The sequence below is a fragment of the Nerophis lumbriciformis genome, linkage group LG23, assembly GCF_033978685.3.
Source record: "Nerophis lumbriciformis linkage group LG23, RoL_Nlum_v2.1, whole genome shotgun sequence".
Lineage (NCBI taxonomy): Eukaryota > Metazoa > Chordata > Actinopteri > Syngnathiformes > Syngnathidae > Nerophis > Nerophis lumbriciformis.
Genome location: NC_084570.2, coordinates 20,427,279 through 20,453,763, shown reverse-complemented (window position 1 = coordinate 20,453,763; position 26,485 = coordinate 20,427,279). Strand labels below are relative to the sequence as shown.

The 26,485-nt window shown below is 40.2% G+C and overlaps 2 protein-coding genes across 3 annotated transcripts in view; one reads left to right on the top strand and one right to left on the bottom strand.

Annotated features, from left to right (window-relative positions):
- gckr (glucokinase (hexokinase 4) regulator) overlaps positions 1-26,485 on the top strand; it is an 87,650-nt gene that overhangs the window by 21,070 nt on the left and 40,095 nt on the right. For both annotated transcript variants that reach the window (XM_061984973.2, XM_061984972.2), the window contains exon 2: positions 9,690-9,889. The gene's annotated coding sequence lies outside the window, so the exon portion shown is untranslated. The remainder of the gene's footprint in view (positions 1-9,689; positions 9,890-26,485) is intronic.
- Positions 556-26,466, bottom strand: xkr6a (XK, Kell blood group complex subunit-related family, member 6a). The gene is made up of 4 exons (XM_061984974.1): positions 25,579-26,466; positions 9,712-9,908; positions 4,514-4,931; positions 556-2,078 (listed from the first exon to the last, which is right to left on the bottom strand). Exons 1-4 carry the CDS (start codon positions 26,142-26,144, stop codon positions 1,574-1,576), a joined length of 1,686 nt encoding a protein of 561 aa, XP_061840958.1. The 5' UTR covers positions 26,145-26,466; the 3' UTR covers positions 556-1,573.

Below are 26,485 nucleotides of genomic sequence, written 5' to 3'. Positions count from 1 at the left end.
TTGGTTAAAAAAAGTTTGGACACCCCTGATTTGAACTATGGGCTTTCCATTTAAAAATGTGGAAACGCCAAGTTTGAAACCTACATTTGTCCCTCGTTTATTGCGGTTAATTGTTAACGGAATTTCCGCTAAGTAGGAATCTTTAAAAATAAAATGAGAATTTAAGAAAACAGTTTATGACCTTCTAAATATGTTTTTCAACATTATGAGAGCCTCCTTAAAATGAAATTAATCAGCTTTACACTCTTTTAGTCCAATATACAGTGGGTCTGGGTTAGGTTTTGCCTCACCTCTACTTAAAGTCCAAAAGAGAAAGAGATGATACAGTATTATCTGTTCACAGATGTTACACTGTTCCAGTACCCTAATGCTTCAGTCACACACAGGATTCTCAAAAATCCAACCATACCCACAGTAGTAATGCTGCTTGAGGGCAAGCCATTCAAAGACCACAACACTGAACAGCGTGCTCTGATTGGCTGGGTCTCCTCTAGTGGCCAATACTACTGTAGTATTGATATTTTTAGTTCATTTAGCCTGCTTGAACATGCTTAATTTAGCTGTCGGATAGGCTTTCAAAAACCCGCAATGTGGTGAAGCCCAGTATTAGAAGCGCGATGTGGCAAGGGACGACTGTATCTATTAGCGTAATAGATACAGATCACAGCCCTAATAGTAATAGGGCTGTGCATCTTTGGACACAACACGATTCGATTCTTGGGGCTAACGATTCGATTCACAATCGATTCTTGATTCAAAACGATTCTCAATTCAAAATCAATACTTTAATAGCGTTGGGTGCCAGTTCTATGATTAACTACATTCCTCCATAAAATAGATACATAGCTCTGATCAATGTATATATTACTTAAAAGAAAACTGTTTTTGTTTAATAAAACTCTATCCATTCATTTATCAAAGTGGCTGGACAGGGCAGATTTAAAAAATTGTTTTTAATTTGTTACAAATAAGAATCGCGATTCATTCGGAAACTGATTTTTTTGACACCCGCAATATTTATTGTTAGAGGAATATTTCCCACGCGTAAGAGGTCATTCTATGGACAAAAGCTAGTAAGGAGGGACACCGTTTTCAGAGAACGCGCCGGGCTTTGTAGAGATCGGTCTTCTATGGTATCCCTTTGTTTGTACTTATATTATTTGTAGGATAAATTGTAAAACTTCTCGTCTACTCGCTTTATTCAGACAGTCGCTAGAATCAAAGGACCTGGGAGGACTTTGCTCGAACATTATAAACTTGCTTGGTCTGTGGCTCGAGTTTTTTCCCATGACCTAGCCAGCACTTTACTGGTGTCTCTGTTGCAACGAACCCATACATTTCCTGTGCGCGACGCAACGTAAACAGCAGGTAGAGACTCGATCTGGTGTGAAATGTGCTCGTATTTCTTCAGCTTTTAACCCAGATGTAACAGTAAACGACTGAGTTGCTGATAGAGAAGCGGGGTTTTCGGTGGACTCGTTGAGTCACGGCTAAGAGACTCGCAGGGTCCCCGGAAGGAATGTGCGTGTTTTTGTGAAAAGTGTGTGCATTAAAGTGTGCCACGGTGTGTGTGTCAAAGTGAGGACTCGTACTGTAGAAGTTCATACAGCAGGGGTCCGTCACGGTAGCGTATACCCACAGCGGCCGGTGTGATGTACTGTAGGATGTTTATAGTCCTCCGCAGGCGCCTGTCAACGTAGTGGGCGTCCCACGCCGGGTAACGCTTCCTGGGCATGTCGATCTTAATAAGCGGGCCCTCGGGCTTGGAGGTGGGAGGAACCGACCTCACCTGGAAGACAGGAAGACAAGTCTCGGCCACGTCGTCTTCCGTCTGGGACTTGGTCATGTGTGCGGGGGTGGGCGGAGCGGTGGGCGGGGCCGAAGGGGGAAGGGGAAGACCCCAAAGCAGCTGGGCGCAGCAGGATGAGGCGGGGCTCGGCTGGAGGTGAGCGGTCGCAGGGTGCAGGAAGCCGTAGTACAACAGCATGACCAGGACGCCGCCGGCGAACGTCAAGTAGACGCCGCACAATGCTGGCATGGCGTAGGAGTCGGTCAGCGCTGGGTCCCTGTAGGCGTACCTGCAGGTGCACGCAATGCTTGATTATGACAAACCATAATACCATCAGGACGGTCTTAATTGACCAGTGTTCTTAGCAAAAATAATTGAAAATGATTAGGGATGTCCGATAATGGCTTTTTGCCGATATCCGATATTCCGATATTGTCCAACTCTTTAATTACCGATACCGATATCAACCGATACCGATATCAACCGATACGATATATACAGTCGTGGAATTAACACATTATTATGCCTAATTTGGACAACCAGGTATGGTGAAGATAAGGTCCTTTTTTAAAAAAATAATAAAATAAAATAAAATAAATATATTAAAAACATTTTCTTGAATAAAAAAAGAAAGTAAAACAATATAAAAACAGTTACATAGAAACTAGTAATGAATGAAAATGAGTAAAATTAACTGTTAAAGGTTAGTACTATTAGTGGACCAGCAGCACGCACAATCATGTGTGCTTACGGACTGTATCCCTTGCAGACTGTATTGATATATATTGATATATAATGTAGGAACCAGAATATTAATAACAGAAAGAAACAACCCTTTTGTGTGAATGAGTGTAAATGGGGGAGGGAGGTTTTTTGGGTTGGTGCACTAATTGTAAGTGTATCTTGTGTTTTTTATGTTGATTTGATAAAAAAAAACAAAAAAAACCCGATACCGATAATAAAAAAACACATACCGATAATTTCTGATATTATATTTTAAAGCATTTATCGGCCGATAATATCGGCCTGCCATGTTTACCTTTCCTAATTTTTTTTTAATGGGGCGCCAACCCCAGGGGTCTGTGCATGTTTGTTCTTGGAGGGTTGTACTGGAAATTGATTTTGTTGTATTTTTTAAGTTCGTTTAGTCACATTACTGCCCTCCACAGGACTTAAATGGAACAACAACGATCCGAATCTTGATTAAAGGTGCCATATGTAATAATGTCATGTCAAGTCATCATCAATTGGCCCTGATATGACAAAAAGCATTAATAAATCATGTTTTTTTTTTTTTTAATACCTTCGTAACGGATAATGGTAGTTCAGCCGGGATATGCTCATTTAAAAATTTGATTTACAGCCCCGAAATATTGTTATTGTTTTCAGTTTGATGCCTCGCCCTCCACCGTTTGACCAATTAGAAAGTCTGTGAGTGTGTTACATCAAGGTTGCCAGTTATGCACCGCCACCTTTGTCTAGCTACTGCCACTGTTAAAGTTACTAAACATGTCAGACCTTGTAAATCTAAAAGGCGTTGTTACGATTCTCAACTTATTCATGACAAAGCCAGGAACAAAACGAGGATTTGTATCAAGGATGCCTTTAAAAGATGGAGACGATTGAAGGCCGAGAAGATTTTTTCATCTGACGCCAAACTTGCTTATTTCATCCTTGATAGGTAAGTAAGGCATTTACATTTTCTTATTACTTCTAATAAATAGAAATGGACAATACAGTGTATGACCTTGTCTAACAAAGCTAGTATGTTCCTGCAACGAAAGCTTAGTGTGATGCTGCTTCGATCCTAGTGTAATGCTTAGCATGCTAGCCCGGTCAAAATATGACCGTTAGCCTGTATGTCGATGTGTCATCCAAATGACAGGGCAAAGTATATTTTCGACAAATAAAACCTATGTGGATATAGGTAGTGTCAGTGCCTATTTCCTTCTCAATATGCTGACACGCTGAGGAAATGCGTTCCAACATTAGCAGGGCTAATTGCGGTTTCTGGTGCTGTATGTGCATCAGGCACATATGGGGTGGTATTTGCTTGGCACAATATAATGCTGTCAGGGTTGTTACTGACACTTTGGTTATTTTGGGGTTTTCCTCTGTGTTTGTGTTTATTTCCTGTCAGCGCTCTTATTTTGGTTCCATTTCCTGCATGTCTCCCTGAGTGCTCGTTTCCTTCACCTGTCCCTGATTGGCAGCCTGGCACACCTGGTTGCAGTTGCCAATCAGGCTACTATTTATGCCTGCCTCGCCCTCCAGTCAGGGCTCAATGATCGTATCCTGTATCCTGTTGCGTGTTTCATGTTTCCTGTAACCTGTTATCCTGTTTCCTGGTTCCTGTTGCCTGTTTCCTGGTTCTTGTTTCCCCTGCATGTGCATTTACCAGTTGCACTATTTTGTTTTTGACATTGAAGTCATGTTTTCCTGCACTACGCATGCCATCTTTCTTCTTTTTTTTAACACAAACAGCACTTCAGATAGTCATGTGGTATTAATCTATTAAATATGTTTCCTTTTAACCTCCACCAACTTTTTATTAGCTGTTGCCAGTTTCTGGCATATAAAGTAGATTTGTTTGGATTGGTAATATATTATTCCAGGTCACAGGTGCCATGATTTTACTGTTGTTTATGTATATGCCAAACAGTAGATTGCGGTTGTTTATCCAGTCGGTGTCGTCACATCACTCTTGTTGTTGTTCTTACTCACCACAGCCCAGTGAGGATGGTGTTCTCAGCCAGCACCACGGTGTAGTACGCCACCATCCTGTGCCGAGTCTGACCCTCCTTTACGTTAAACCAGCAGAAGATGTAGACAATGCCCACCACCATGTTGAAGAGCACCTCTTCCCACTTGGACATGCAGAAATCGGTACCCCCGTGCACCACCCAGAAGGCCATGGCGGACCAATGAACCACCACGAAGATGCCAAAGTAGATGTGGAAGAGCGAGGCGAACAGGGCCAGCGAGAGGACGCGCGAGGAGATGGTGAAGAGGCGCCAGAAGAGATGCAGCAGGGCCCCGCGGTAGCTCATGCTGCGCTGGTCATCACGCGAGTCTCGCAATAGTTTGTGGTAGGAGGCCAAGACCCAGGCGAGAGACAGGAGAGAGGCGAGGGAGGAGATGCCTGCAGGGAGGGAGAGAGACAAGGATCATGCTTCATTTCCTCGCAGTTAATCCATTGCAGCAAAGTTTGGAGACACTTCATCGTGAGTGGGCACACATTTAGGTTGAGTCAGTTTAGAGCAGGGGTGTCAAACTCAAATACAGAGTGGGCCAAAATTTAAAACTGAACAAAGCCGCGGGCCAAGGTTGAACAAATGAACCTTTTAATAGGGACCCAAACAAGTTTTGCATTAAATATTGAACAAGCAAGGCTTATATAACTTTATAGTGACATGCAAAATAGAGTTTCAAATAATAATAATAATAATTAAAAAATATCAATGGCATATCAAATACAATTTAAATAAAAATAGAATGACTCTTTTCTATTTGCAGCCTTCTGAGGTAAATATCAACATTAACTTTTTCCACAGGCTAATAAATTTGAAAATAAAATAACAATGAAAAAAACAACCATTCAGGTCTTTAAACTGCTCAATTTGCAACACACTGATCTAATCTGATGTGCCCAAGCCAGATACCTGGCATCTTTTCTTGGATGCTAGTTCATTAATGTCGGGGCTCAAGCTTTGAGCTGAGGCAACCTTCATTATCGAACAAAGGTGTTCATCAGTCATTATATCTCGTCCACCCGGACCACAGTCTTGGGGGCGTGTCTTAAATGCACTGCCTTTAACGTACTCTACGAGCTATCGTCACGTCCGTTTTTCATCCATTCTAACAATGTGCCGACTCAGTCACAAGATATGTGCGGCTTCTGTACTCACACACGAGTGAATGCAATGCATACTTCATCAACAGTGATACAGGTTACACTGAGGGTGCCAGTATAATTTTTTTTAACACTGTTAGAAATATACACACCAAACAAGAATGACAAACACATTTCGGGAGAACATCCGCACCGTAACACAACATAAACACAATAGAACAAATACCCAGAATCCTTTGCAGCACTAACTCTTCCGGGACGCTACAAAATACACCCCCGCTATCACCAAACCTCACCCCCCCACACACACACACACCTTGTAGCGTCCCGGAAGAGTTAGTGCTGCAAAGGTTTCTGGGTATTTGTTTTGTTGTGTTTATGTTGTGTTACGGTGCGGATGTTCTCCCGAAATGTGTTTGTCATTCTTGTTTGGTGTGGATTCATAGTGTGGCGTATATTTCAAACAGTGTTAAAGTTTTTTATTCGGCAACCCTCAGTGTAACCTGTATCGCTGTTGATGAAGTATGCGTTGCATTCAATTGAGTGTGCGTGCAGAAGCCGCACATGTTATGTAACTGGGCCAGCACTCGTCGGACTGGCTGAAAAGCAGACGTGACGATTTTCGGGAGGGGCGTTGATGCTTGGAAGACTCCCGGGAGGGTTGGCAAGTATTAGAATTAGCGGTGAATGCGGTGTTACCGCGGCACCGCCGCAATATATAATCGTCGGACTGGCTGAAAAGCAGACGTGACGATTTTCGGGAGGGGCGTTGATGCTTGGAAGACTCCCGGGAGGGTTGGCAAGTATTAGAATTAGCGGTGAATGCGGTGTTACCGCGGCACCGCCGCAATATATAATCGGCGGGCCAGCTTTAGTGTTAATTTGATATCGCCTCAAGGGCCAAGTGAAATTACACGGCGGGCCAAACTTGGCCCGCGGGCCAGAGTTTGACACCCATGGTTTAGAGTGTCTTGGGAAGCAATGTCGAAATCTTAGGCCGTGTTCAAACTGTGGATAAATTCAGATATGTTTGCCCAGTGACCTGCATGGGATTTTTTCCATGTCAAAGTGCAATTCTGAAATGTTCAAATCCGACCACGGCCTCTTTCGTATGTGGATATAAATCAGATATCTATAGAATGTGACTGAACGCTCCGGTCTTCTTCATTCCATAACCAATACGCCATCAAGTAGCGATAAGCGTCATAATTCTTCACCAAATTAGACTGCTTCAAAATAAATAGTTGACAAATGAGCAGAAAACAGGAAAAAATAATGTTTTAGGAACTCACGTCAATGTTCCACCACTCCTGCCTCTGACGCTCTTCGGAGCAGACGTAGAAATGCCCCACAAACTGTGAGAGCCAAAATGCTTGCCCTCTTCCTTCCCAATCTTCTACGTGCAGTGATTGCATACAGAAAACGTTGACTTCGATTGCACAAAATCCTTGAAATTGTGACAAATGTGCCAGGACTGAGACCTACGTAGGACGTCATGATGTCTTGTCTGCATACGGTTCAGATTGCGTTCACATTAGACATTGCATTTTTTATGTTAAGTGAACTATTACATAAAAAGATCGGATTTGACAAAAAAAATCCGAATTGGACGTCCTACCCTGCAGTGTGAACGTAACCTTAGAGATGGCACAGTTTTTTAAGAGTTGAATAGTTTGGTTGACCTGACACGGTTAGTTTGAATCATGGGTTTTTTGGGGTGTCCAAACTACGGTCCGCGGTCCAAGTGCAGCCTCTCAGCGTCTTCAATTTGGCCCGCGACACGTAATGAGTTCAATAAATCATCGCACAGCGGAGTGCTTTCAAATTAATCTTAAATATCAGCCGGTTTCTGAATGCTACATGATTTGCTGTCATCTTGTGGACAATGTGAGTAAATCAAATCAATGACCCTTGAAAGTACTTTGCAATTATAGCACTGCATTTAGTTATGTGACACAATGCACAACAACCTTCCCTAGTCATGGTGCAAAAAAAAAAATGCGACTCACATAAAGGTCACAACACAACACACAACCTGCTCACTGAACTTTGTGGATATTATGAAAAACGTCCATAATGCCATAAAATGTTTTAAAATGACACCCATTGGAAAAATGTAAAACACTCTTTCCATAAAGAATATACAGTACATTTAATGATAGTTAATGTTAGTAGCCAAACTTTGCCAAATCGCTATCATTCGCTGGCGTAGTTTACATGTCCAAGGCTGGAAGAGAGCAGTAGATAATGCTAACAACACTTTGGAAAGTCAACACCCTGTAGGCATGGGCGTAAAGTTTCAAACAGCCACTTTAATTACCTCACTTTGGTAAACTCACGCTGATATGTCCTATTTCCTGGAGAAGCAGCGAACGTGCTAATCGCTAGCTAGCTTAGATAATGACACGAATACAAAACAAATGTACGTCTTTCTCCATTGCAAACGTCATACAACAATATAAACTTGCATAAACAGCCCATTACTACTACAAAACCTTTATTGCTAAATGTATTTCCATTTTGACGTACAGCATGCAAATGCATATCTTTTAAGTTGTAATATTTTCTAATAATGCAACAAATATTATACTGTCATACATTACAAAAAATATTTTTGTGAGGAAAAAAACCTAAACATTTGCTTGGCTTATGGTTTTAAAGCAAGTTATCCATCAAATTGTACGCTCTAAAAATGACTACATTTTACAATAAAGTTTTCACAGCACATTACTGTAAGTAGAAAAACAGCCCCACTGTTTCATGGTACGATTCTGGCAACTCCGTTTTGGTACAGTTATTCAATTTACCATAGTATTCTATAAAAACAACAATTGTAGATTTTACAGTAAAAAAACAACAAAAAAACGGCAGGTCATTTGTTGAATTTTACCACAAAAAAACAGTAGTACTTTTTTCCATTTACAGTAACATGTGTAACAAACACAATACATTTTAGGATAAAATTCTGGCAACTGAACAAAATCTACAGATTTTTACAGTGTCCATATAAAAAAAAAATTAAAAATCAAATGCATAGGCAATTGCGTAGTAATATCCTCATTTTGCTTTAAACATTTATATTAATGTTATTCACTGTTAGAAGGGGCCCTGTGAGGGCGGCCATACCTTAATGAAACAGACTTTGACACCCCTACAAATTAATACGGAAGAAGATAAACATATTTATAGACTCAAATAACAATAATATGGCACATAAGAACCCACAACATTGTTTTTTTTTCCAGCCAAAGAAAGTATATCCTATGCTTTACCATAACAATGTAAAAGGTTAAAATAGTCTGCTTCTTTTTCTCTTCCCCCCTCTTTATATCCTTTTTGTTATTCACGAATTCTATACATTTATATACTGTTGCATTTGAAGTGGTTGTAATGTTGATAATACAGGTAATTCAAATCAATTTTGTTTTTACTATTAGTATTTTTAATGTTCCATTTGTAGTGCAATAATGTTCAACGCCATTAATGTATTGTTACTATCGACTTCACAATTTCTTCTTTATAATTTTTGTGATCATATTTGTATATGTCGTATTTGCTGAGGTAGTTCTGTTATTGTTGTTGTTGTCTCCCTCTGTTTTATCACCGCATTTTCCCCCTCTGTGTTCTTTTTCTTAACTTCTGCACCAAACAGTAAATAAATGCATCTAATAAAGTCAAATACAAATCGGGAAACCGGAAGTAAGGGCATCTGCACAGCAGATATGGGCATCCATATCAACAATATGATTTGCGTGAGTGGCCGAACAGATCAAGAAAACAACAAAAACCACAGCTATTACTGTATGCATCCACCCCCAGTACTAGTCATGTATTTACATAAAGCAAGTAGCACACAGGTGCTACATTTTGAATGATTTAGAAAGATCGTGCAGAAGGCGAGCACATCCCCCATATCCGTGCTCCCCTGAACACGACACACACTTCAAATCCAACAAGCAGCTGCATCGCCGGCCAAATGACTGAGTACAATGCGCCCAAACTGCTAATCAGCATGAGAACAACTGCTGTTTTGTGTGCATCGCACAGACACGCCGGGCGGTCCACCTACACTGCAGCGTCTCGGCGCGGTTCTCCTGGATCATGATGCACAGCTGCAGGACCAGCTGAGGTGCCGACTCCAGGAAAGTCTCCAGCAGCCGGAGCATGTTGACGTCGGCATACTCGAACATCATGGCCCAGTACCAGCGGCGCTGGTGCTCCTTTTGGCGACGGGACATGATGCCCAGGTACAGTGTTCTGATGTACCTGCACGGGTCACAAGGAATACACATCATTCATGAGATTATACTTGCACTTCGAAAAGATAAAACAATGTTTTAATTCAGTTGGAATTCAACATGTTTATTACTGTGTGAATGCTTGTGCACATGCAATTCTACACTAAAAAAATTATCTATTCATTGTCATTCCGCTGCAAGGGTTTGACGGAGGCCACAGCCCACAGTTTTCATCCGATCAGAAATTTAAAAAAATATATACCCCAGATTACCCAGAATTCCCAGGTTTCCGGGACATTTTTCCCATTGAAAATGAATGGGGCCTTCCTCGAACTAGCACCATTCCCACATTTCTCAACCGTTCCACCATCCACACACTCCACTCACCTTGGATAAATATAAATAACATCCTATAATTTGATTTTGATATAATTTTTTTATCTTGATAGATTGAAAATGAACACCACTGATGAACATTATCACATAATTTGTTCAGAAAGTATAAATAACGACAAATAAAGATAGAACACTATTAACCGCAACATGTAAGTATAAAAAACCCCCCAACAATATTATGATTCGTACATTTTCAGGATGTACCTGTTCTATTTTTGAACAAAGAAAAAATCTGGAATTGTCTTTATTTTTAAGTTATCGTGCCGTGATTTTACTAGTGCGGCACACTTGGGAGTAGGTTTTTCTCCATGTGGCCCCCCATCTAAAATGAGTTTAACACCCCTGGTCTACATCATGACCTTAAATTGGAGAAATATTCGATAAAACTATGCAGTGTTTATAATGTAATGTAATCATAATATATAATAGTAACGCAGGTAACTATTTAAAAGGATATACACTTGTATTTATCATTACTGTAGAATTGTTTACTATTGTACTGTAATTGGAAGGTAAATAACTCATCCTCAATAAATAAAAAAAGCAAAAAATTAAATGGGCTCATTTCTGTAAGCAAAAATTTAACCTAAATAGATATTGAATATCTTAAAGTGTATTTTTTTTTCCCAGTTGGAAAAATTAGGTCTGACGTCTTTTTGTTCATCGCCATCACGTAATCACGGCTGCATTATCGTTTATTCGTCTGTGATTATGGGCTCTTATTGCCCATCCGATTGAGGCTGGAATATTCCCACAACGGGATATTTGGCTTTGTAATCTGATGTTTTTCCTACTAATTTGTGTTAGTTTGCGGAACTTCTTACTGGCGAGTCGCGAGGCTCTCTGTTCCGTGAGTGTGTGTTGGCGGCGGCCGACAAAGATTGTTAATGACTGAAAAGAGGGGTCACTCTGTTCAGTTAATTCCACTGTTGAACAAAGGCATTGTACAAAGTGAGACGTCTTTTTTCCTGTTTGAAGCGAGAGACGAACAAACGTGACGCTCAACAATTCTGATTGCCAAACGTGGCTGTCACTCAAATGCCGGTGACGGCTGAGGGAAAAAAAACACCTTAGCCTCTATTTCAAAGGAATCTGTTTTAGGCCCTGTTTACATTAAGCTGGATAACTCCTTAAAGGAATAATTATTTAGCCTAACCATCGTGTCAGCCACACTAAACCATCGTTTAAGGTCCCCCTCCTTGGATAATTTTTTACAAGGGTAAGTACGCAGTGGGGCTTCACGGTGGCAGAGGGGTTAGTGCATCTGCCTCACAATACGAAGGTCCTGAGTAGTCTTGGGTTCAATCCCGGGCTCGGGATCTTTCTGTGTGGAGTTTGCATGTTCTCCCCGTGACTGCGTGGGTTCCCTCCGGGTACTCCGGCTTCCTCCCACCTCCAAAGACATGCACCTGGGGATAAGTTGATTGGCAACACTAAATTGGCCCTAGTGTGTGGATGTGAGTGTGAATGTTGTCTGTCTATCTGTGTTGGCCCTGCGATGAGGTGGCGACTTGTCCAGGGTGTACCCCGCCTTCCGCCCGATTGTAGCTGAGATAGGCTCCAGCGCCCCCCGCGACCCCAAAGGGAATAAGCGGTAGAAAATGGATGGATGGAAGTACGCAGTGTATTTCTTGAATCTCCGGCTTTTAGTTTTGTATGGACTCATCGATCGTTTACAAACTGAGTTCGGAGAGGAAGTGACGCCAGAAAGAACGCGCCACAGCCAGCTTCATAACAACCTGTTTCCACTCGGAGGTAAACACTAGAACAGAGGTTCTTAACCTTGTTGGAGGTACCGAATCCCGGCCACCAGTTTCATATGCGCATTCACCGAACCCTTCTTTAGTAAAAAATAAAATGATGTTTTTTTTTCAAATTCAAGACAAAGTTATATGTTTTTGGTAACACTTTAGCATGGGGAACATATTCTAAGTAACAAAGACTTAATTTAGAGTTTTTAGGACACTAGGGGAACATATTCTAAGTAACAAAGACTTCATTTAGAGTTTTTTGGTTAGGGTTAGGGTTAGAGGGTTAGGACCAGGGTCAGAGGGTTAGGGTTATAATAAGGCCATGCCGAATAAGGCATTAATAAGTACTTAATAATGACTAGTTAAGAGCCAAGGTGTTACTAATTTGCATGTTAATAAGCAACTAATTAATGGTGAATATGTTCCCCATACTAAAGTGTTACTATGTTTTTTTACTGGTGCACAAAATGAACCGTGCATGAACATCACCTTGTTCAAACAACAGAACCAACACAGTGCATAAACTCACAACAAATTACACACCTGCAAATCAGTCTGACTTCTGCTGTTGTCGTATCTGTAATACGCCGATAGGGAGAAGTTTTTATTTACACAATGAGTCGGGTGTGTTTTGACGTCCGCCGAACCCCTGAGCCCGACTCACCGAACCCCTAGGGTTCGATCGAACCCAGGTTAAGAACCACTGCACTAGAAAGATGGATGCGAGTCATCCAGACATGCCCGTATTTCCCCTTCCTCTACATGTACAGACGCTTGTGGAAATCACACATGAAGACCTTAAGAGAAAGCGATTGCAGCTATTTGGGATACAACACTTCTCAGACGGCAAGAGAACTTTCCAATGTCCATGTCAGCTGTGATTCTACTTACCGAAAAACTTTGTCCATTTGCCAAAGGAGAGACAACGAGAATGCAGGCTACCGTGGATGTGATAAAAAAAAAGGTAGCGTGTGCTTTGTATTACCTGGCCGTCGAGGGAAGACTACGGAAAACATCGAATGCATTTGGACTGGCAAAGCAGACTGTATCAGTTATAGTCAGCCATGTATGTCGTGGACTCAACGTCTCGGTCCAGAGTATATAAAGTCACCAAAAACGAATGGACAATGAAGGTGAAGGCAAAAGAGTGAGGAGTGTCCTGACCCGATATCTAGATCCCTAGATTGATTGATGTAAAATGTTCTTTATCACATTGTTTAATTTCACCTGTCCATTAAAGATTTGATTAATTTATAATGGCTCAGGTGTGATTCACTACAATAGGGCCCCACAGCACACTGGATTCCAGTTCATTGAAATACCACAACACTGGATATTGTTCAGATAAGTTACATTTAATGTAAGATGTTGCACACAAAGCAACACTGGAGATGACTATGACGTGCGCATTTTCCGCGCATGCGTACTAGGTTGCGTTGCGCCGGCGGACGGAGGGGCCGGGGGTCTTAAACAACCATCGTGTGTGTGTGAACAAGGATAAGGTTAGTTGGGATTTACCCTGGATAACCTTAGCCGACTTAGTGTAGAAGGGGCCTTAATGACTGAAATTCTGCTGCGACAACTCTAGCTCTAATTATCAATCAATTCCTTTATTGTCATTGTCATAATAACACTTAAGTCATACATGAACAACAAGATTTTGTTTGAGCTTTGTCCAGCGACATAGAAACTGCATTGATGTGCAGGTTGACAATAGTTTACATTTTAGCATTGTCAGGAAGATCGCAATAAGAGGGACGTGGGGGTGGGAACAGTCAGATGTCTGATGGGTGTTACGTTGATTCAATTATGAAAATATTAGAATCACAAATAATGGTACTTTGCAAAAATTCCTTTACCACCAATGAAAAAAACGATAAACGAGGGATCCCTGTAGTACATATGACTTACACATTTTGAACAACAATAAAATAACTATTTATAGTCAGAACATTTTCTATGTACTTTTGTGTTCTACTTGCCTTTTGGACAAGAGCAATGCTAAACATTAATGACGTGAGGCTCTTGAAGTTGGGATACAAATATTTTTGAGGCTTCTCCTTCTGATCTTGTGAACAAACAAGCGAGCAAATGAAAGATGCTCCGTTTTTGTTGTTGATACACAGCAGCAGATCATGTGGGGTTGAATGTAGGCAAAGATTTCAATTAAAAAGCCCCCTAGGCACTGAATGTGTGTGTGTGTGTGTGTGTGTGTGTGTGTGTGCACATAGTTTAATGATATTCCACGTGTGCACAGGCATCAGCGCATGCTTTTACAGAATGCCTGGTGCTGCGTGTTGCCATTAGAGTCATGTGCGTTTTAGAAAGTAGCAATTCCAGCCACATAGCATGAATAATACAGCACACACACACACGCCCTAATGCAAGCTCTTCCAACAGCAGGAAGTGAGGAATTTTGGATCACAATATGCTTTGACCTTGAGTCCATAACTATAATAAACAAAACAAAAAAACAGCATTTTGATTAGAAATGGTTGTAAAGCCAGCAATATTAAGGTTTAAAGCAGGTGTGCACAAACTTTTTCCCCTGAGGGCCACAGACTGACAAAATCAAAGGATGTGGGGGCCATTTTGGAATTGCTCACCTTCAAAACCAGCACGATGTTTTTCCAAAAGAACAGGACATTTTCTTGTGAATGCTGAAGAGCCAACGCCAGACTGCAATACTAACTGTTAGCATCAAGTAACAAAAAATGAGCAAACTTAGCTAAAAAAGCTAACAGTACTATGCTAACATGTTAAAAATTACATGCTTACAGTTAGCATAAGTGAAATACCAAAATATATGACACTGAGGTGTATACCTGCTAAATTAGCTGAAAAAACTAGCATGCCTATATTATCATGCTAAAATGCTAACTGTAACATGTGTCAAGTGCCAAAATATAATACTCTGAGGTAGGGCTGTGCAATATATCGAATATACTCGATATATCGAATATACTCGATATATCGAATATACTCGCTATATCGCGGGTTTGTCTCTGTGCGATGTAGAAAATGACTATATCGAGTATTCGAGTATACGTTCTCACGCAGTTGCTTTTAGCTGCGGGCATTACACTACAGGCTCTTCTCACTCTTTCTTGTCTCTCCTTCTCACAGAGACATAAAACAAGCGCACCTTCTTACATACGTCACATACTGTCGCGCGTGCAATGTCATACGCCCTCGCGGAGCAGAGAGGTAGCAGCATAGGTAAAGTTAGCTGTGGCAGGTGGTGCAAGCGGAGCGGTTCGAGTGGTAATACGAGAGAGAGAAGGTGTGAATCTGGTAACAAATGGAGGAAGAAGAATGAATTCCCAAGAAAAACAGCACGGGGTCCGTCGTCTGGCCGTGATTTGGCCTCAAGCGGGAAGATGTTGAACAGACAACCGTAATATGTCAAGTATGCGGCAAAAGCGTTGCTACAAAAAGTAGCAGCACTACTAATTTGTAGCATCATTTGAAAAGTCACCCGCTAGAGAATGAAGAGTGCTTGAAACGCCGCATGTCAACATCTCTGGCCAGTGCCACAGCCAACAAAATGCCGAAGCAACCAGCACTGACCCAATTGAGCCTGGCGTCTTCCATTTCCACATCAACACGTACACTATTTGATTTCCTATTATGCAGCTAATTTTTATTTGACACTTTTTGAAATATCTTGTGTGGCATCATGCACAAAAGTGCACTTTATTGGTTTTAAACTATTGTAGTGGCGTTCTGTACAAAAAGTGCACTTTAATTTAGTGTTGTTTTGATATGTCATCTTAGTGACATCATGCACAAAAGTGCACTAATAGCTTGTTTTAAAATGTCTCTGACAATCTTGCACTTTCTGTTTGGGAAATAACATGAATGTTTTTTCACTGCTTAATAACTGTTTAATAAATACAGTTTTGGTCAATTGACTTAGTTGTGATTTCCCTCTCTGCATGAAAGTTTAAAATGAGCATATATTAATGCAGTATGAAGAAGAATGTTTTAATGTAGACACATAGAATCATCATACTGCTGTGACTATATGCATCAAGTGTTCATTCAAGGCTAAGGCAAAATATCGAGATAAATATCGTGTATCGTGACATGGCCTAAAAATATCAAGATATTAATAAAAGGCCATATCGCCCAGCCCTAATCTGAGGTGTTTACCTGAAAAATGTGTTTAAAAGCTAGCATGCTAACATTAACATGCATCAAAAAAAAGCAAGCATACTAACGTGAGCATAAATAACAACTCTGAGGTGTATACCTGCAAAAAAGCTAGCTTGCTAATATTAGAATGCTAAGGATTCCACCGTGAGCTGTTAAAAAATTAGCTACAGGTCACACTGCGGACACTCGTGATTTAGGCCCCCGTTTACACTGCCCACCAAATCAGATTTGTTTTGCCTTCGAATGACACGGATCAGATTTTTCTTGCCGGTCTAATCGCTCCAAAGTGCTTCAAATCTTGTCTTTTCGCATTAGATTCAGGCCACATCAGGAGGTAGCAATCGAATCCGATTGGGATCCGATCTTTTCAAATGTGACTTCAGTCAAATACGACTTTTTCGTCAACTTTGGGTGAGCTACGAAAGACACAGCCTGCCAGCGGAAGTGCATACTTCATCACGACATCCGGTTTCGACAGCCGAAATTTTGGTGCATCCCTGGTCAATAGTGCGCTAATAATAGTCTATATGTAATATATGAATATATATTTTAATCTGAGAAACAGTGATTGTTGAAGGACTGGAATTGACGCTGTGGTGAATTTGCTTACATGTTAATAACTACATCGCATAAGTTGTTTACGTAAGTGAGTAGAAAAATAAAGCTGGTGTCTGTGTAGCCTCTATTTAACAGCCATAAAAAGATTAGAACTCTCCAAAATATATTACACTATACATACAGTGCAGGCCAAAAGTACTGCCTTCTCATTCAATGTGTTTTTATTTTCATGACTATTTACATTGTAGATTGTCACTGAAGGAATCAAAACTAGAATAGAATAGAAAGTACTTTATTGATCCCTGGGGGAAATTCAGCACCACAGTTCGCTCACAATAGACAAGAATAATAATAAATAATATAATATATATAAAGGGAATAAGCGGTAGAAAATGGATGGATAGATGGATATAATATATTATATATATAATATATAAATATATACTACATATACTACATATACTCTACTCTACACTCTACAAACTATGAATGAACTTAACAAAAAAAGGTGAAATAACTAAAAACATGTTTTATACTCTAGTTTCTTCAAAATAGCCACCCTTTGCTCTGATAACTGCTTTGCACACTCTTGGCATTCTCTCTATTTCAGTCACCTCCATTTCAGGTGACTACCTCTTGAAGCTCTTCGAGAGAATGCCAAGAGTGTGCAAAGCAGTAGTCAGAGCAAAGGGTGGCTATTTTGAAGAAACTAGAATATAAAATATGTTTTCAGTTATTTCACCTTTTTTTTGTTAAGAACATAACTCCACATGTGTTCATTCATAGTTTTGATGCCTTCAGTGACAATCGACAATGTAAATAGGCATGGAAATAAAGAAAATGTATTGAATGAGAAGGCGTGTCCAAACTTTTGGCCGGTACTATATATTCATACATACATTATATTTAGAGATGTCCGATAATGTTGGACTGCCGATATTATTGGCCGATAAATGCTTTAAAATGTAATATCGGAAATTATCGGTATCGCTTTCAAAAAGTAAAGTTTATGACTTTTTAAAACGCCGCTGTGTACACGGACATAGGGAGAAGTACAGAGCGTCAATAAACCTTAAAGGCACTGCCTTTGCGTGCCTGCCCAGTCACATGATATCTACCGCTTTTCACTCACACAAGTGAATGCAAGGCATACATGGTCAACAGCCATACAGGTCACACTGAGGGTGGCCGTATAAACGACTTTAACACTGTTACAAATATGCGCCACACTGTGAACCCACACCAAACAAGAATGACAAACACATTTCGGGAGAACATTCGCACCGTAACACAACATAAACACAACAGAACAAATACCCAGAACCCCTTGCAGCACTAACTCTTCCGGGACGCTACAATATACACCCCCGCTACCCCATACCCCCCCCCAACCCCGCCCACCTCAACCTCCTCATGCTCTCTCAGGGGGAGCATGTCCCAAATTCCAAACTGCTGTTTTGAGGCATATTAAAAAAAATAATGCACTTTGTGACTTCAATAATAAATATGGCAGTGCCATGTTGGCATTTTTTTCCCCATAACTTCAGTTGATTTATTTTGGAAAACCTTGTTACATTGTTTAATGCATCCAGCGGGGCATCACAACAAAATTAGGCATAATAATGTGTTAATTCCACGACTGTATACCGTATTTTTCGGAGTATAAGTCGCACCAGAGTATAACTCGCACCTGCTGAAAATGCATAATAAAGAAGGGCAAAAACATATACAAGTCGCTCCTGAGTATAAGTCGCACCCCCGGCCAAACTATGAAAAAAACTGCGACTTATAGTCCGAAAAATACGGTATATCGGTATCGGTTGATATCGGAATCGCTAATTAAGAGTTGGACAATATCAGAATATCGGATATTGGCAAAAAAAAGCCATCATCGGACATCTCTAATTATATTACTTTCATTTAATTTCACGTAAAAAAAAAAAACACTCATTATTAAGGTGAATTTTATTTTATTTTGTAGTAGTAGCGACTTCCTTGTTCATTTACGTTATTCGGTGAACTTCCTTTGTTGCATGCAAGTGACCACATTGGAGCCACATTGGGGCCACATTGGAGCCACATTGGGGCCACATTGGGGCCTGTGCGCATTCACACTACAGTCTGTTAAAGATCACATTTGACTTGTAGTGTAAACAGTCAGCTAAAAAAAAAAAAAAAATCTGATTAAAAAAAAAAAAAAAAATCACACATTTGGGCATCTTTGGCCTGCAGTGTAAACATAGTCCTAAAGGTATGATCATGTGACCCTGACAGCTGCTTGCGCTGGATAATTGCAAACAATACAGAGTGGATCCTATATACACCAACCCTCCCCCATCACTCTCTTTTTTTCTTCCACCCCCCACCACCCTTTTTTTTCCTGGTGTTGTGTGCAAGCAATCTTTTCCCACATCTTCCCCTTCATCCTACATCCCATCATCAACTCCATCCTCTCTCCTGCACCTTCTTCTTGTGCCTCTGCTCTCTCTTCCCAGTGCTCCTCCATCCTCTCCATTTTCGCAATCCATCCCAATCAGTTCCCCCTCTCCTTATGTCCCTTACACTTTCCCCAGGTAGGAGGGTCCATTGCAAAGGACACGTGTGTGTGTGTGTGTGTGTGTGTGTGTGTGTGTGTGTGTGTGTGTGTGTGTGTGTGTGTGTGTGTGTGTGTGTGTGTGTGTGTGTGTGTGTGTGTGTGTGTGTGTGTGTGCATTGGAGGCTGGTTGTTTTAACCCTACAACTGTGTAGGCGGGGGGCTGCAGTGGCGTTCCCTCCTTACATACCCGGATGTAAACACACTTACTCGATAGTATTGGCCCAGAGGCCAGTGGACACCATAACGGAGTTTTCTCAGAGAGCAAAGAATAAGGCAAAAGGGAATGAGATGGTACAGAAAAATATAAAGACACGGAGGCGACAGATATATTTTTTTCACACACCCATTGAGAGAGCGGTGTGAAGTGTGTGTCGTTACGGATCATAAGTTATTCTAAAATACATTTTCTGACTCGTCAAAATCTCCCCAAACTAGTCCCATTCGTTTGTGATGCAAAATGTTTTTTGTCTAATTGTTATAGTTTTTATGTTACTACTGTTTTGTGATTCATAACCAGCCCCCGCCCCCAACTTGTCAAAAGCTGATTTATAACCAGCCCCTCCCCCACCTTGCTAAAACCTCCCCAAACTTTTCCCAGTTGTACAAACACTTCTCATCTAACTATTATAGTGTGTATGTTATGAGGATGGTTATGAATCGTAGCATGTTAATAACATAAAAAACATAATAGTTAGCACAAACGATTGGGACAAGTTTTGGGTCGATTTTGACAAGGTTACGGGGCTAGTTATGAATATTAACGTCATAAAAACCATAAAACGTGAATTACCGTCTTTTTCGGACTATAAGTCGCAGTTTTTTTCATAGTTTGGCCGGGCTCCAGTGCGACTTATATATGTTTTTTTCCTTCTTTATTATGTATTTTCGGCAGGTGCGACTTATACTCCGGTGCGACTTATACTCCGAAAAATACGGTACATAAAAACATTAAGAGTTTTTAGACAAGTTAAAATACTTTTGCAGCACAAAATATAACAAAAACTGACAGGCCAAGTTTAGGGGGATTTTGACAATGTGGGGGGGCTGGTTATGAATCATTAAATGTTAACATACAAACTATAAAAAAGTATACAAATATTGCAGCACAAATGTACCACAAACGAATGGGACAATGGTTGGTTATGAATGAAAGCATGTTAATAACATTAAAAACATAATAGTTGGCACAAACAATTGGGACAAATTTGGGTTGATTTTGACATTATTAGTGGGCTAGTTATGAATAATAACGTCATAAAAACCATGAAACGTGAACAACACATAAAAACTGTAATAGTTAGACAAAAGTATTTTGCAGCACAAACCAGCAGAAATATAACACAAACAAATAGGACAAGTTTGGGTTGATTTTGACATGGTTAGTGGTCTAGTTATGAATAATAACGTCATAAAAACCATGAAACATGAATTACATAAAAACTATAATAGTTAGACAAAAGACTTTTGCAGCACAAACCAGCAGAAATATAACAAACAAATAGGACAAGTTTAGGGGGATTTTGACAAGGTGGTGGTAATGGGGGGGCTGGTTATGAATCATAAAATGTTAATAACATAAAGACTATAATAGTTAGTCAAAGAAAATACAGCACAAATGTACCACAAACGAATGGGACAATAGTTGGTTATGAATAATAGCATGTTAATAACATAAAAAACATAATAGTTGATACAAACTTAGCACAAACGATTGGGACAAGTCTGAGTTGATTTTGACAAGGTTAGGGGGCTAGTTATGAATGACAACATCATAAAAACCATAAAACGTGAATAACATAAAAACTGTAATAGTTAGACAAAATACTTTTGCAGCACAAACCAGCAGAAATATAACACAAACGAATAGGACAAGTTTAGGGGGATTTTGACAAGGTGGGCGGGGTGGGGGTCTGGTCATTAATCATAAAATGTTCATAACATAAAAGCTATCATAGTTGAAAAAAATTACAGCACAAATGTACCACAAACGAATCATGGGACAATAGTTAGTTATAAATAGTAGCATGTTAATAACATAAAAAACATAAAACCTTAATATCATAAAAACTATAATAGTCAGCACAAACTTAGACTTAAACAAGTTGAAGGGGATTTTGATAAGGTGTGTGTGTGTGGGGGGGCTAGTTATGAATCATAAAATGTTACTAACATAAAAACTATAACAGTTAGTCAAACAATTGCAGCACAAATGTACCACAAACGAAGGTGGTTGTTATGAATCTTAACATGTTAATAACATAATAGTTAAAATAGTTAACACAAACCAGCACAAATGATTGGGTCAAGTTCGGGGGGATTTTGACAAAGTTAGTGGTCTAGTTATGAATAATAAAATCATAAAAACCATAAAACGTGAATAACATAAAAACTGTAATAGTTAGACAAAAGTATTTTGCAGCACAAACCAGCAGAAATATAACACACATAAATATGCCAAGTTTAGGGGGATTTTGACAAAGTGGTGGTGCTGGTTATGAATCATAAAATGTTAACATAAAGACTATAATAGTTAGTCAAAGAAAATACAGCACAAATCTACCACAAACAAATGGGACAATAGTTGGTTATGAATAGTAGCATGTTAATAACATAAAAAACATAATAGTTGGCACAAATGTAGCACAAACAATTGGGACAAGTCTGAGTCGGTTTTGACATTGTTAGTGGGCTAATTATGAATAATAACGTCATAAAAACCATAAAATGTGAACAACATAAAAACTATAATAGTTAGACAAAAGACTTTTGCAGCACAAACCAGCAGAAATAACAATTAGGACCCGTTTAGGGGGGTTTTGACAAGGTGGGGGGGGGGGGGGGGGGGTTATGAATCATAAAATGTTAATAACATAAAAACTATAATAGTCGAAAAAAACAACTGTGAATTACAGCATGTTAATAACATAAAAAACATAAAATGTTAATAAAATAAAAACTATAATAGTCAGCACAAATGATTGGGACAAGTTTAGGGTGATTTTGACAAGGTGGGGGGGGGAGCTGGTTATGAATCATAAGATGTTACTAACATAAAAGTTATATTATTTAGTACGAATGATTGGGTCAAGTTTGGGGTGATTTTGACATGGTTAGTGCATGGTCTAGTTATGAATAATAAATGAACCATAAAACGTGAACAACATAAAAACTATAATAGACAAAAGACTTTTGCAGCACAAACAAGCAGAAATATAACACAAATGAATAGAACGAGTTTAGGGGGATTTTGACAAGGGGGGGCAGTTTATGAATCATAAAATGTTAATAACATAAAAACATCTATCATAGTCGAAAAAAATTACAGCACAAATGTACCACAAACGAGTAATGGGACAATAGTTAGTTATGAATAGTAGCATGTTAATAACATAAAAAACATAAAATGTTAATAACATAAAAACTATAATAGTCAGCACAAACGATTGGGACCTTCAGTTTAGATTTTGAGAAGGTGGGGCGGCTGGTTACGAATCATAACATGTTACTAACATAAAAACTATAACAGTTAGTCCAAAAATTTGCAGCACAAATGTACCACAAACAAAGTTGGTTGGTTATGAATCATAACATGTTAATAACATAAAAGTTATAATAGTTAGCACAAACCAGCACAAATGATTGGGTCGATTTTGACATGGTTAGTGGGCTTGTTATGAATAATAATATTATCATAAAAACCATTAAAACGTAAACAACATAAAAACTATTATTAGTTCGACACAAACATTTCTGCTGCACAAACGATTGGGGCACGTTTGAGGAGACTTAAAATTGTAATTATATATAAACTATAATATTTAGTCAAAATAATTTTGCAGCACAAACGAATATGACACGTTTGGGGGAAATTACTTTCAGCACACACACACAAGAACACACACCCACACACACACGTTACCATGAATCCACAACTGTGGATCAGTAATGGTAACATTCAAAGAACCTTACGTGATGTATGAACTCCAACAGGCTTCACTACACATGTAAAATCAGTGAAGCGTGATAGCTGAACACTCCTCTCAGCTTCATCTACATTTTGCTTGTGCCATTTAACAAGTGGAGTTCAGGTTTGTGGGCAGCACGGTGGAACAGGGGTTAGTGCATCTGCCTCACAATACGAAGGTCCTGAGTAGTCTTGGGTTCAATCCCGGGCTCGGGATCTTTCTGTGTGGAGTTTGCATGTTCTCCCCGTGACAGCGTGGGTTCCCTCCGGGTACTCCGGCTTCCTCCCACCTCCAAAAACATGCACCTGGGGATAGGTTGATTGGCAACACTAAATTGGCCCTAGTGTGTGAATGTGAGTGTGAATGTTGTCTGTCTATCTGTGTTGGCCCTGTGATGAGTTGGCGACTTGTCCAGGGTGTACCCCGCCTTCCGCCCGACTGTAGCTGAGATAGGCTCCAGCGCCCCCCCGCGACCCCAAAGGGAATAAGCGGTAGAAAATGGATGGATGGAGTTCAGGTTTGTGTGTGTGTGTGTGCTTGTATTTCTACCCTTCTTGAGACATCAACAAGGACCGATAATCAAGTTAGGACATAAATCATGGTCCCAATATGGAAAACCATTGCATTTAATAGAGAATGTCTCATTTGCACCCCTGGTGGTGAAATCTATCAAAATGAGGGTGGTCCCAAAAAGGAGGGATTTTTCAAATTGACTGTGTGTTGGTTTTAAACGTAAACAAATAACAAGTGTGTGTAAAAAATTGAAATGCGCCCCCTTTAGCCAAAATTAATTAAAAAAAGAAAATAAATATGTAATACAGAGACATACTGTAATAATTTGAAGTAAATAATGAAGATTAAAAATCAATTACAAACAACAACAAAAATTTCTCACAATGTGTCGACTTTTTTCTTATAAAATTGGGAACAATTTCTCATATTCTTTCTGTCTCTGTAATATTACATTTTCTCGTAAAATTATTACTTTTTTATGTAAAATTATTACTTTTTAATGCAAAATGGTCATATAAAATTCTGACTTTTATCACAATATTGCCAATTTTTTTGTTGTTCTTGTAAAATAGTGACATTTTGGAGTAAAATTATGACTTTTGTCATCATTTTGCCAAGTAAAATTCTGATTATTATTATAATATTGCCAACATTTTAAAGTTTTCTTATAAAATTGTGACTTTTGTTGAGTAAAATTACGACTCTTTTCATAAAATTGCCAAAATTCTAAGCTTTTCTTGTAAAATCGCGACTGTTATTGAGTAAAATTCCAACTTTTATCACAATATTGCACAGATGTTCAGTTTTTCTTGTAAAATTTTAACTTGCGTTGAGTAAAATTATGACTTTTATATTAATACTGCCAACATTCTAAGTTTTTCTTGTGAAATTGTAACCTTTTTCTTGTGAAATTCCAACTCATTTTTCACAACAAGCTTTTAAGTATTTGCATAGTATGTATATATTATTAATGTTGTAAATACAAATCTTTATATATCTAGAAAGGGTGGTCTTAAAGAGGTAGGCATTTTTCGGAGGGCTCAAGAAGGTAACAGATACAAGAATGTGCGTGTTTGTGTGTGTGTGTTCTTGTATTTCTAACCTTCTTGAGACATCAACAAGGAAAAGTACCTTCCATATGAGGACCGGTGAACCCAAATCATGGTCCCAATACGGAAAAACTATTGCATCTGATAGAAAATGTTTCATTTGCACCACTGGTGGTGAAATCTATCAAAATTAGGGTGTGTCGGTTTTAAAAGTGCTCCCCCTCTGGTCAACATATGAAATAACAAGTGTGTGTAAAAATTTGAAGTGTTCCTCTCTGGCCAACGGATGTAATAACAAGTGTGTGTAAGAAATTGAAATGTGCCCCCTTTGGCCAAAATAAATTTAAAAAAATAAATACATCTGTATATAGAGACATACTGTAATAACTTGAAGTAAATAATGAAGATTAAAAACCAACTACAAACAGAAAATACAAAATAAAAAAATAAAATAAAAGCTTACCTTTTTTATATGTGCATAGTATGTATGTATTATTGATGTTGTAAATACAAATCTTTATATATCTAGAAAGGGTGGTCCGAAAGAGGTGGGCATTTTCCCACAGGTCTCAAGAAGGTCACAAATACAAGAATGTGTGTGTATGTGTGTAAACCGTGCGTTTGTGTGAGCGTGTGAGTGTGCACGTGTGTATGGGCGTGCAAGTGGGTGTGTTTGCGTGCGTGTGCGCGCCCCCAGCAGCAGCCCACTTACCGCCACACTTGCCCCAGCTGCAGGATGTGAACGGCGGCCTGCCACAGCCAGATGGTGGCCAGCTGCAGGCGGTCCCTGCCGGGATAGTGGCACCCCGGGGCCACCGAGCCCCGCTTTGTCAGACCCTCCACCTCCCCGAGCCCCCCGCCGGTGTAGTCCTGCACAAACCAGCGGAAACTCAGGATCTGCACCAGCACGGAAGGCACCAGCACGAAGAAGAGCGTGAGGCCGAACCACAGGTAGTCCCGCCGCTGGTAGTAGTCCAGCGCCAGGCACAGGTCCGTGCCCACGTCCCAGAAGAAGACGAGGAGGGCCAGGATGATCCAGAGGCAGTCCAGCCACAGCTGCTCCCGGGGCGGGCAGTGAGTCTCCCGGACGCCGACCCCCCCGGACTGTCCGCCGCCGACCAGAGAGCCGAGGCAGGCGGAGCGGCAGCCCCAGTAGCACGCCGACGAGCGGCAGCACTGGCAGATGTGGAGCGCGGCGGAGTCCAGGGGCTCGTCCGCGTCGACGTCGTAGAAGTGGGCGAAACCCATCCCGGCTTTACCGTCCGACTGCGCGGCCATGTTCCCCTTCCCGCTCGTACCCTCCGGCGAAAAACACGACAGTCGCCCCGTGGTTCTTCCGCGTCACTCCTCAGATACCTGCTGTACGCTTCCCTCTGGGTCTCCTTCCAGCCCGGACCGAGAGGAGCCATCAGAGCCCCTCGCCCCGGTCCATCAGAGACACCGTCACCGCATCAGCACCGGAGACCTCATCTGGTCCTGCACGCGCCGTCATCTCCAGCCGATGACGTCATGCATCGTGCTTTTATTTATTTATTAATTTTTTTTAAGCCGGTGTGTGGAAAAACGTCTTTTGGTTACTCTCACCTTGCCCTCCGAAACCTTTCCGTGTCCGGGCAGCA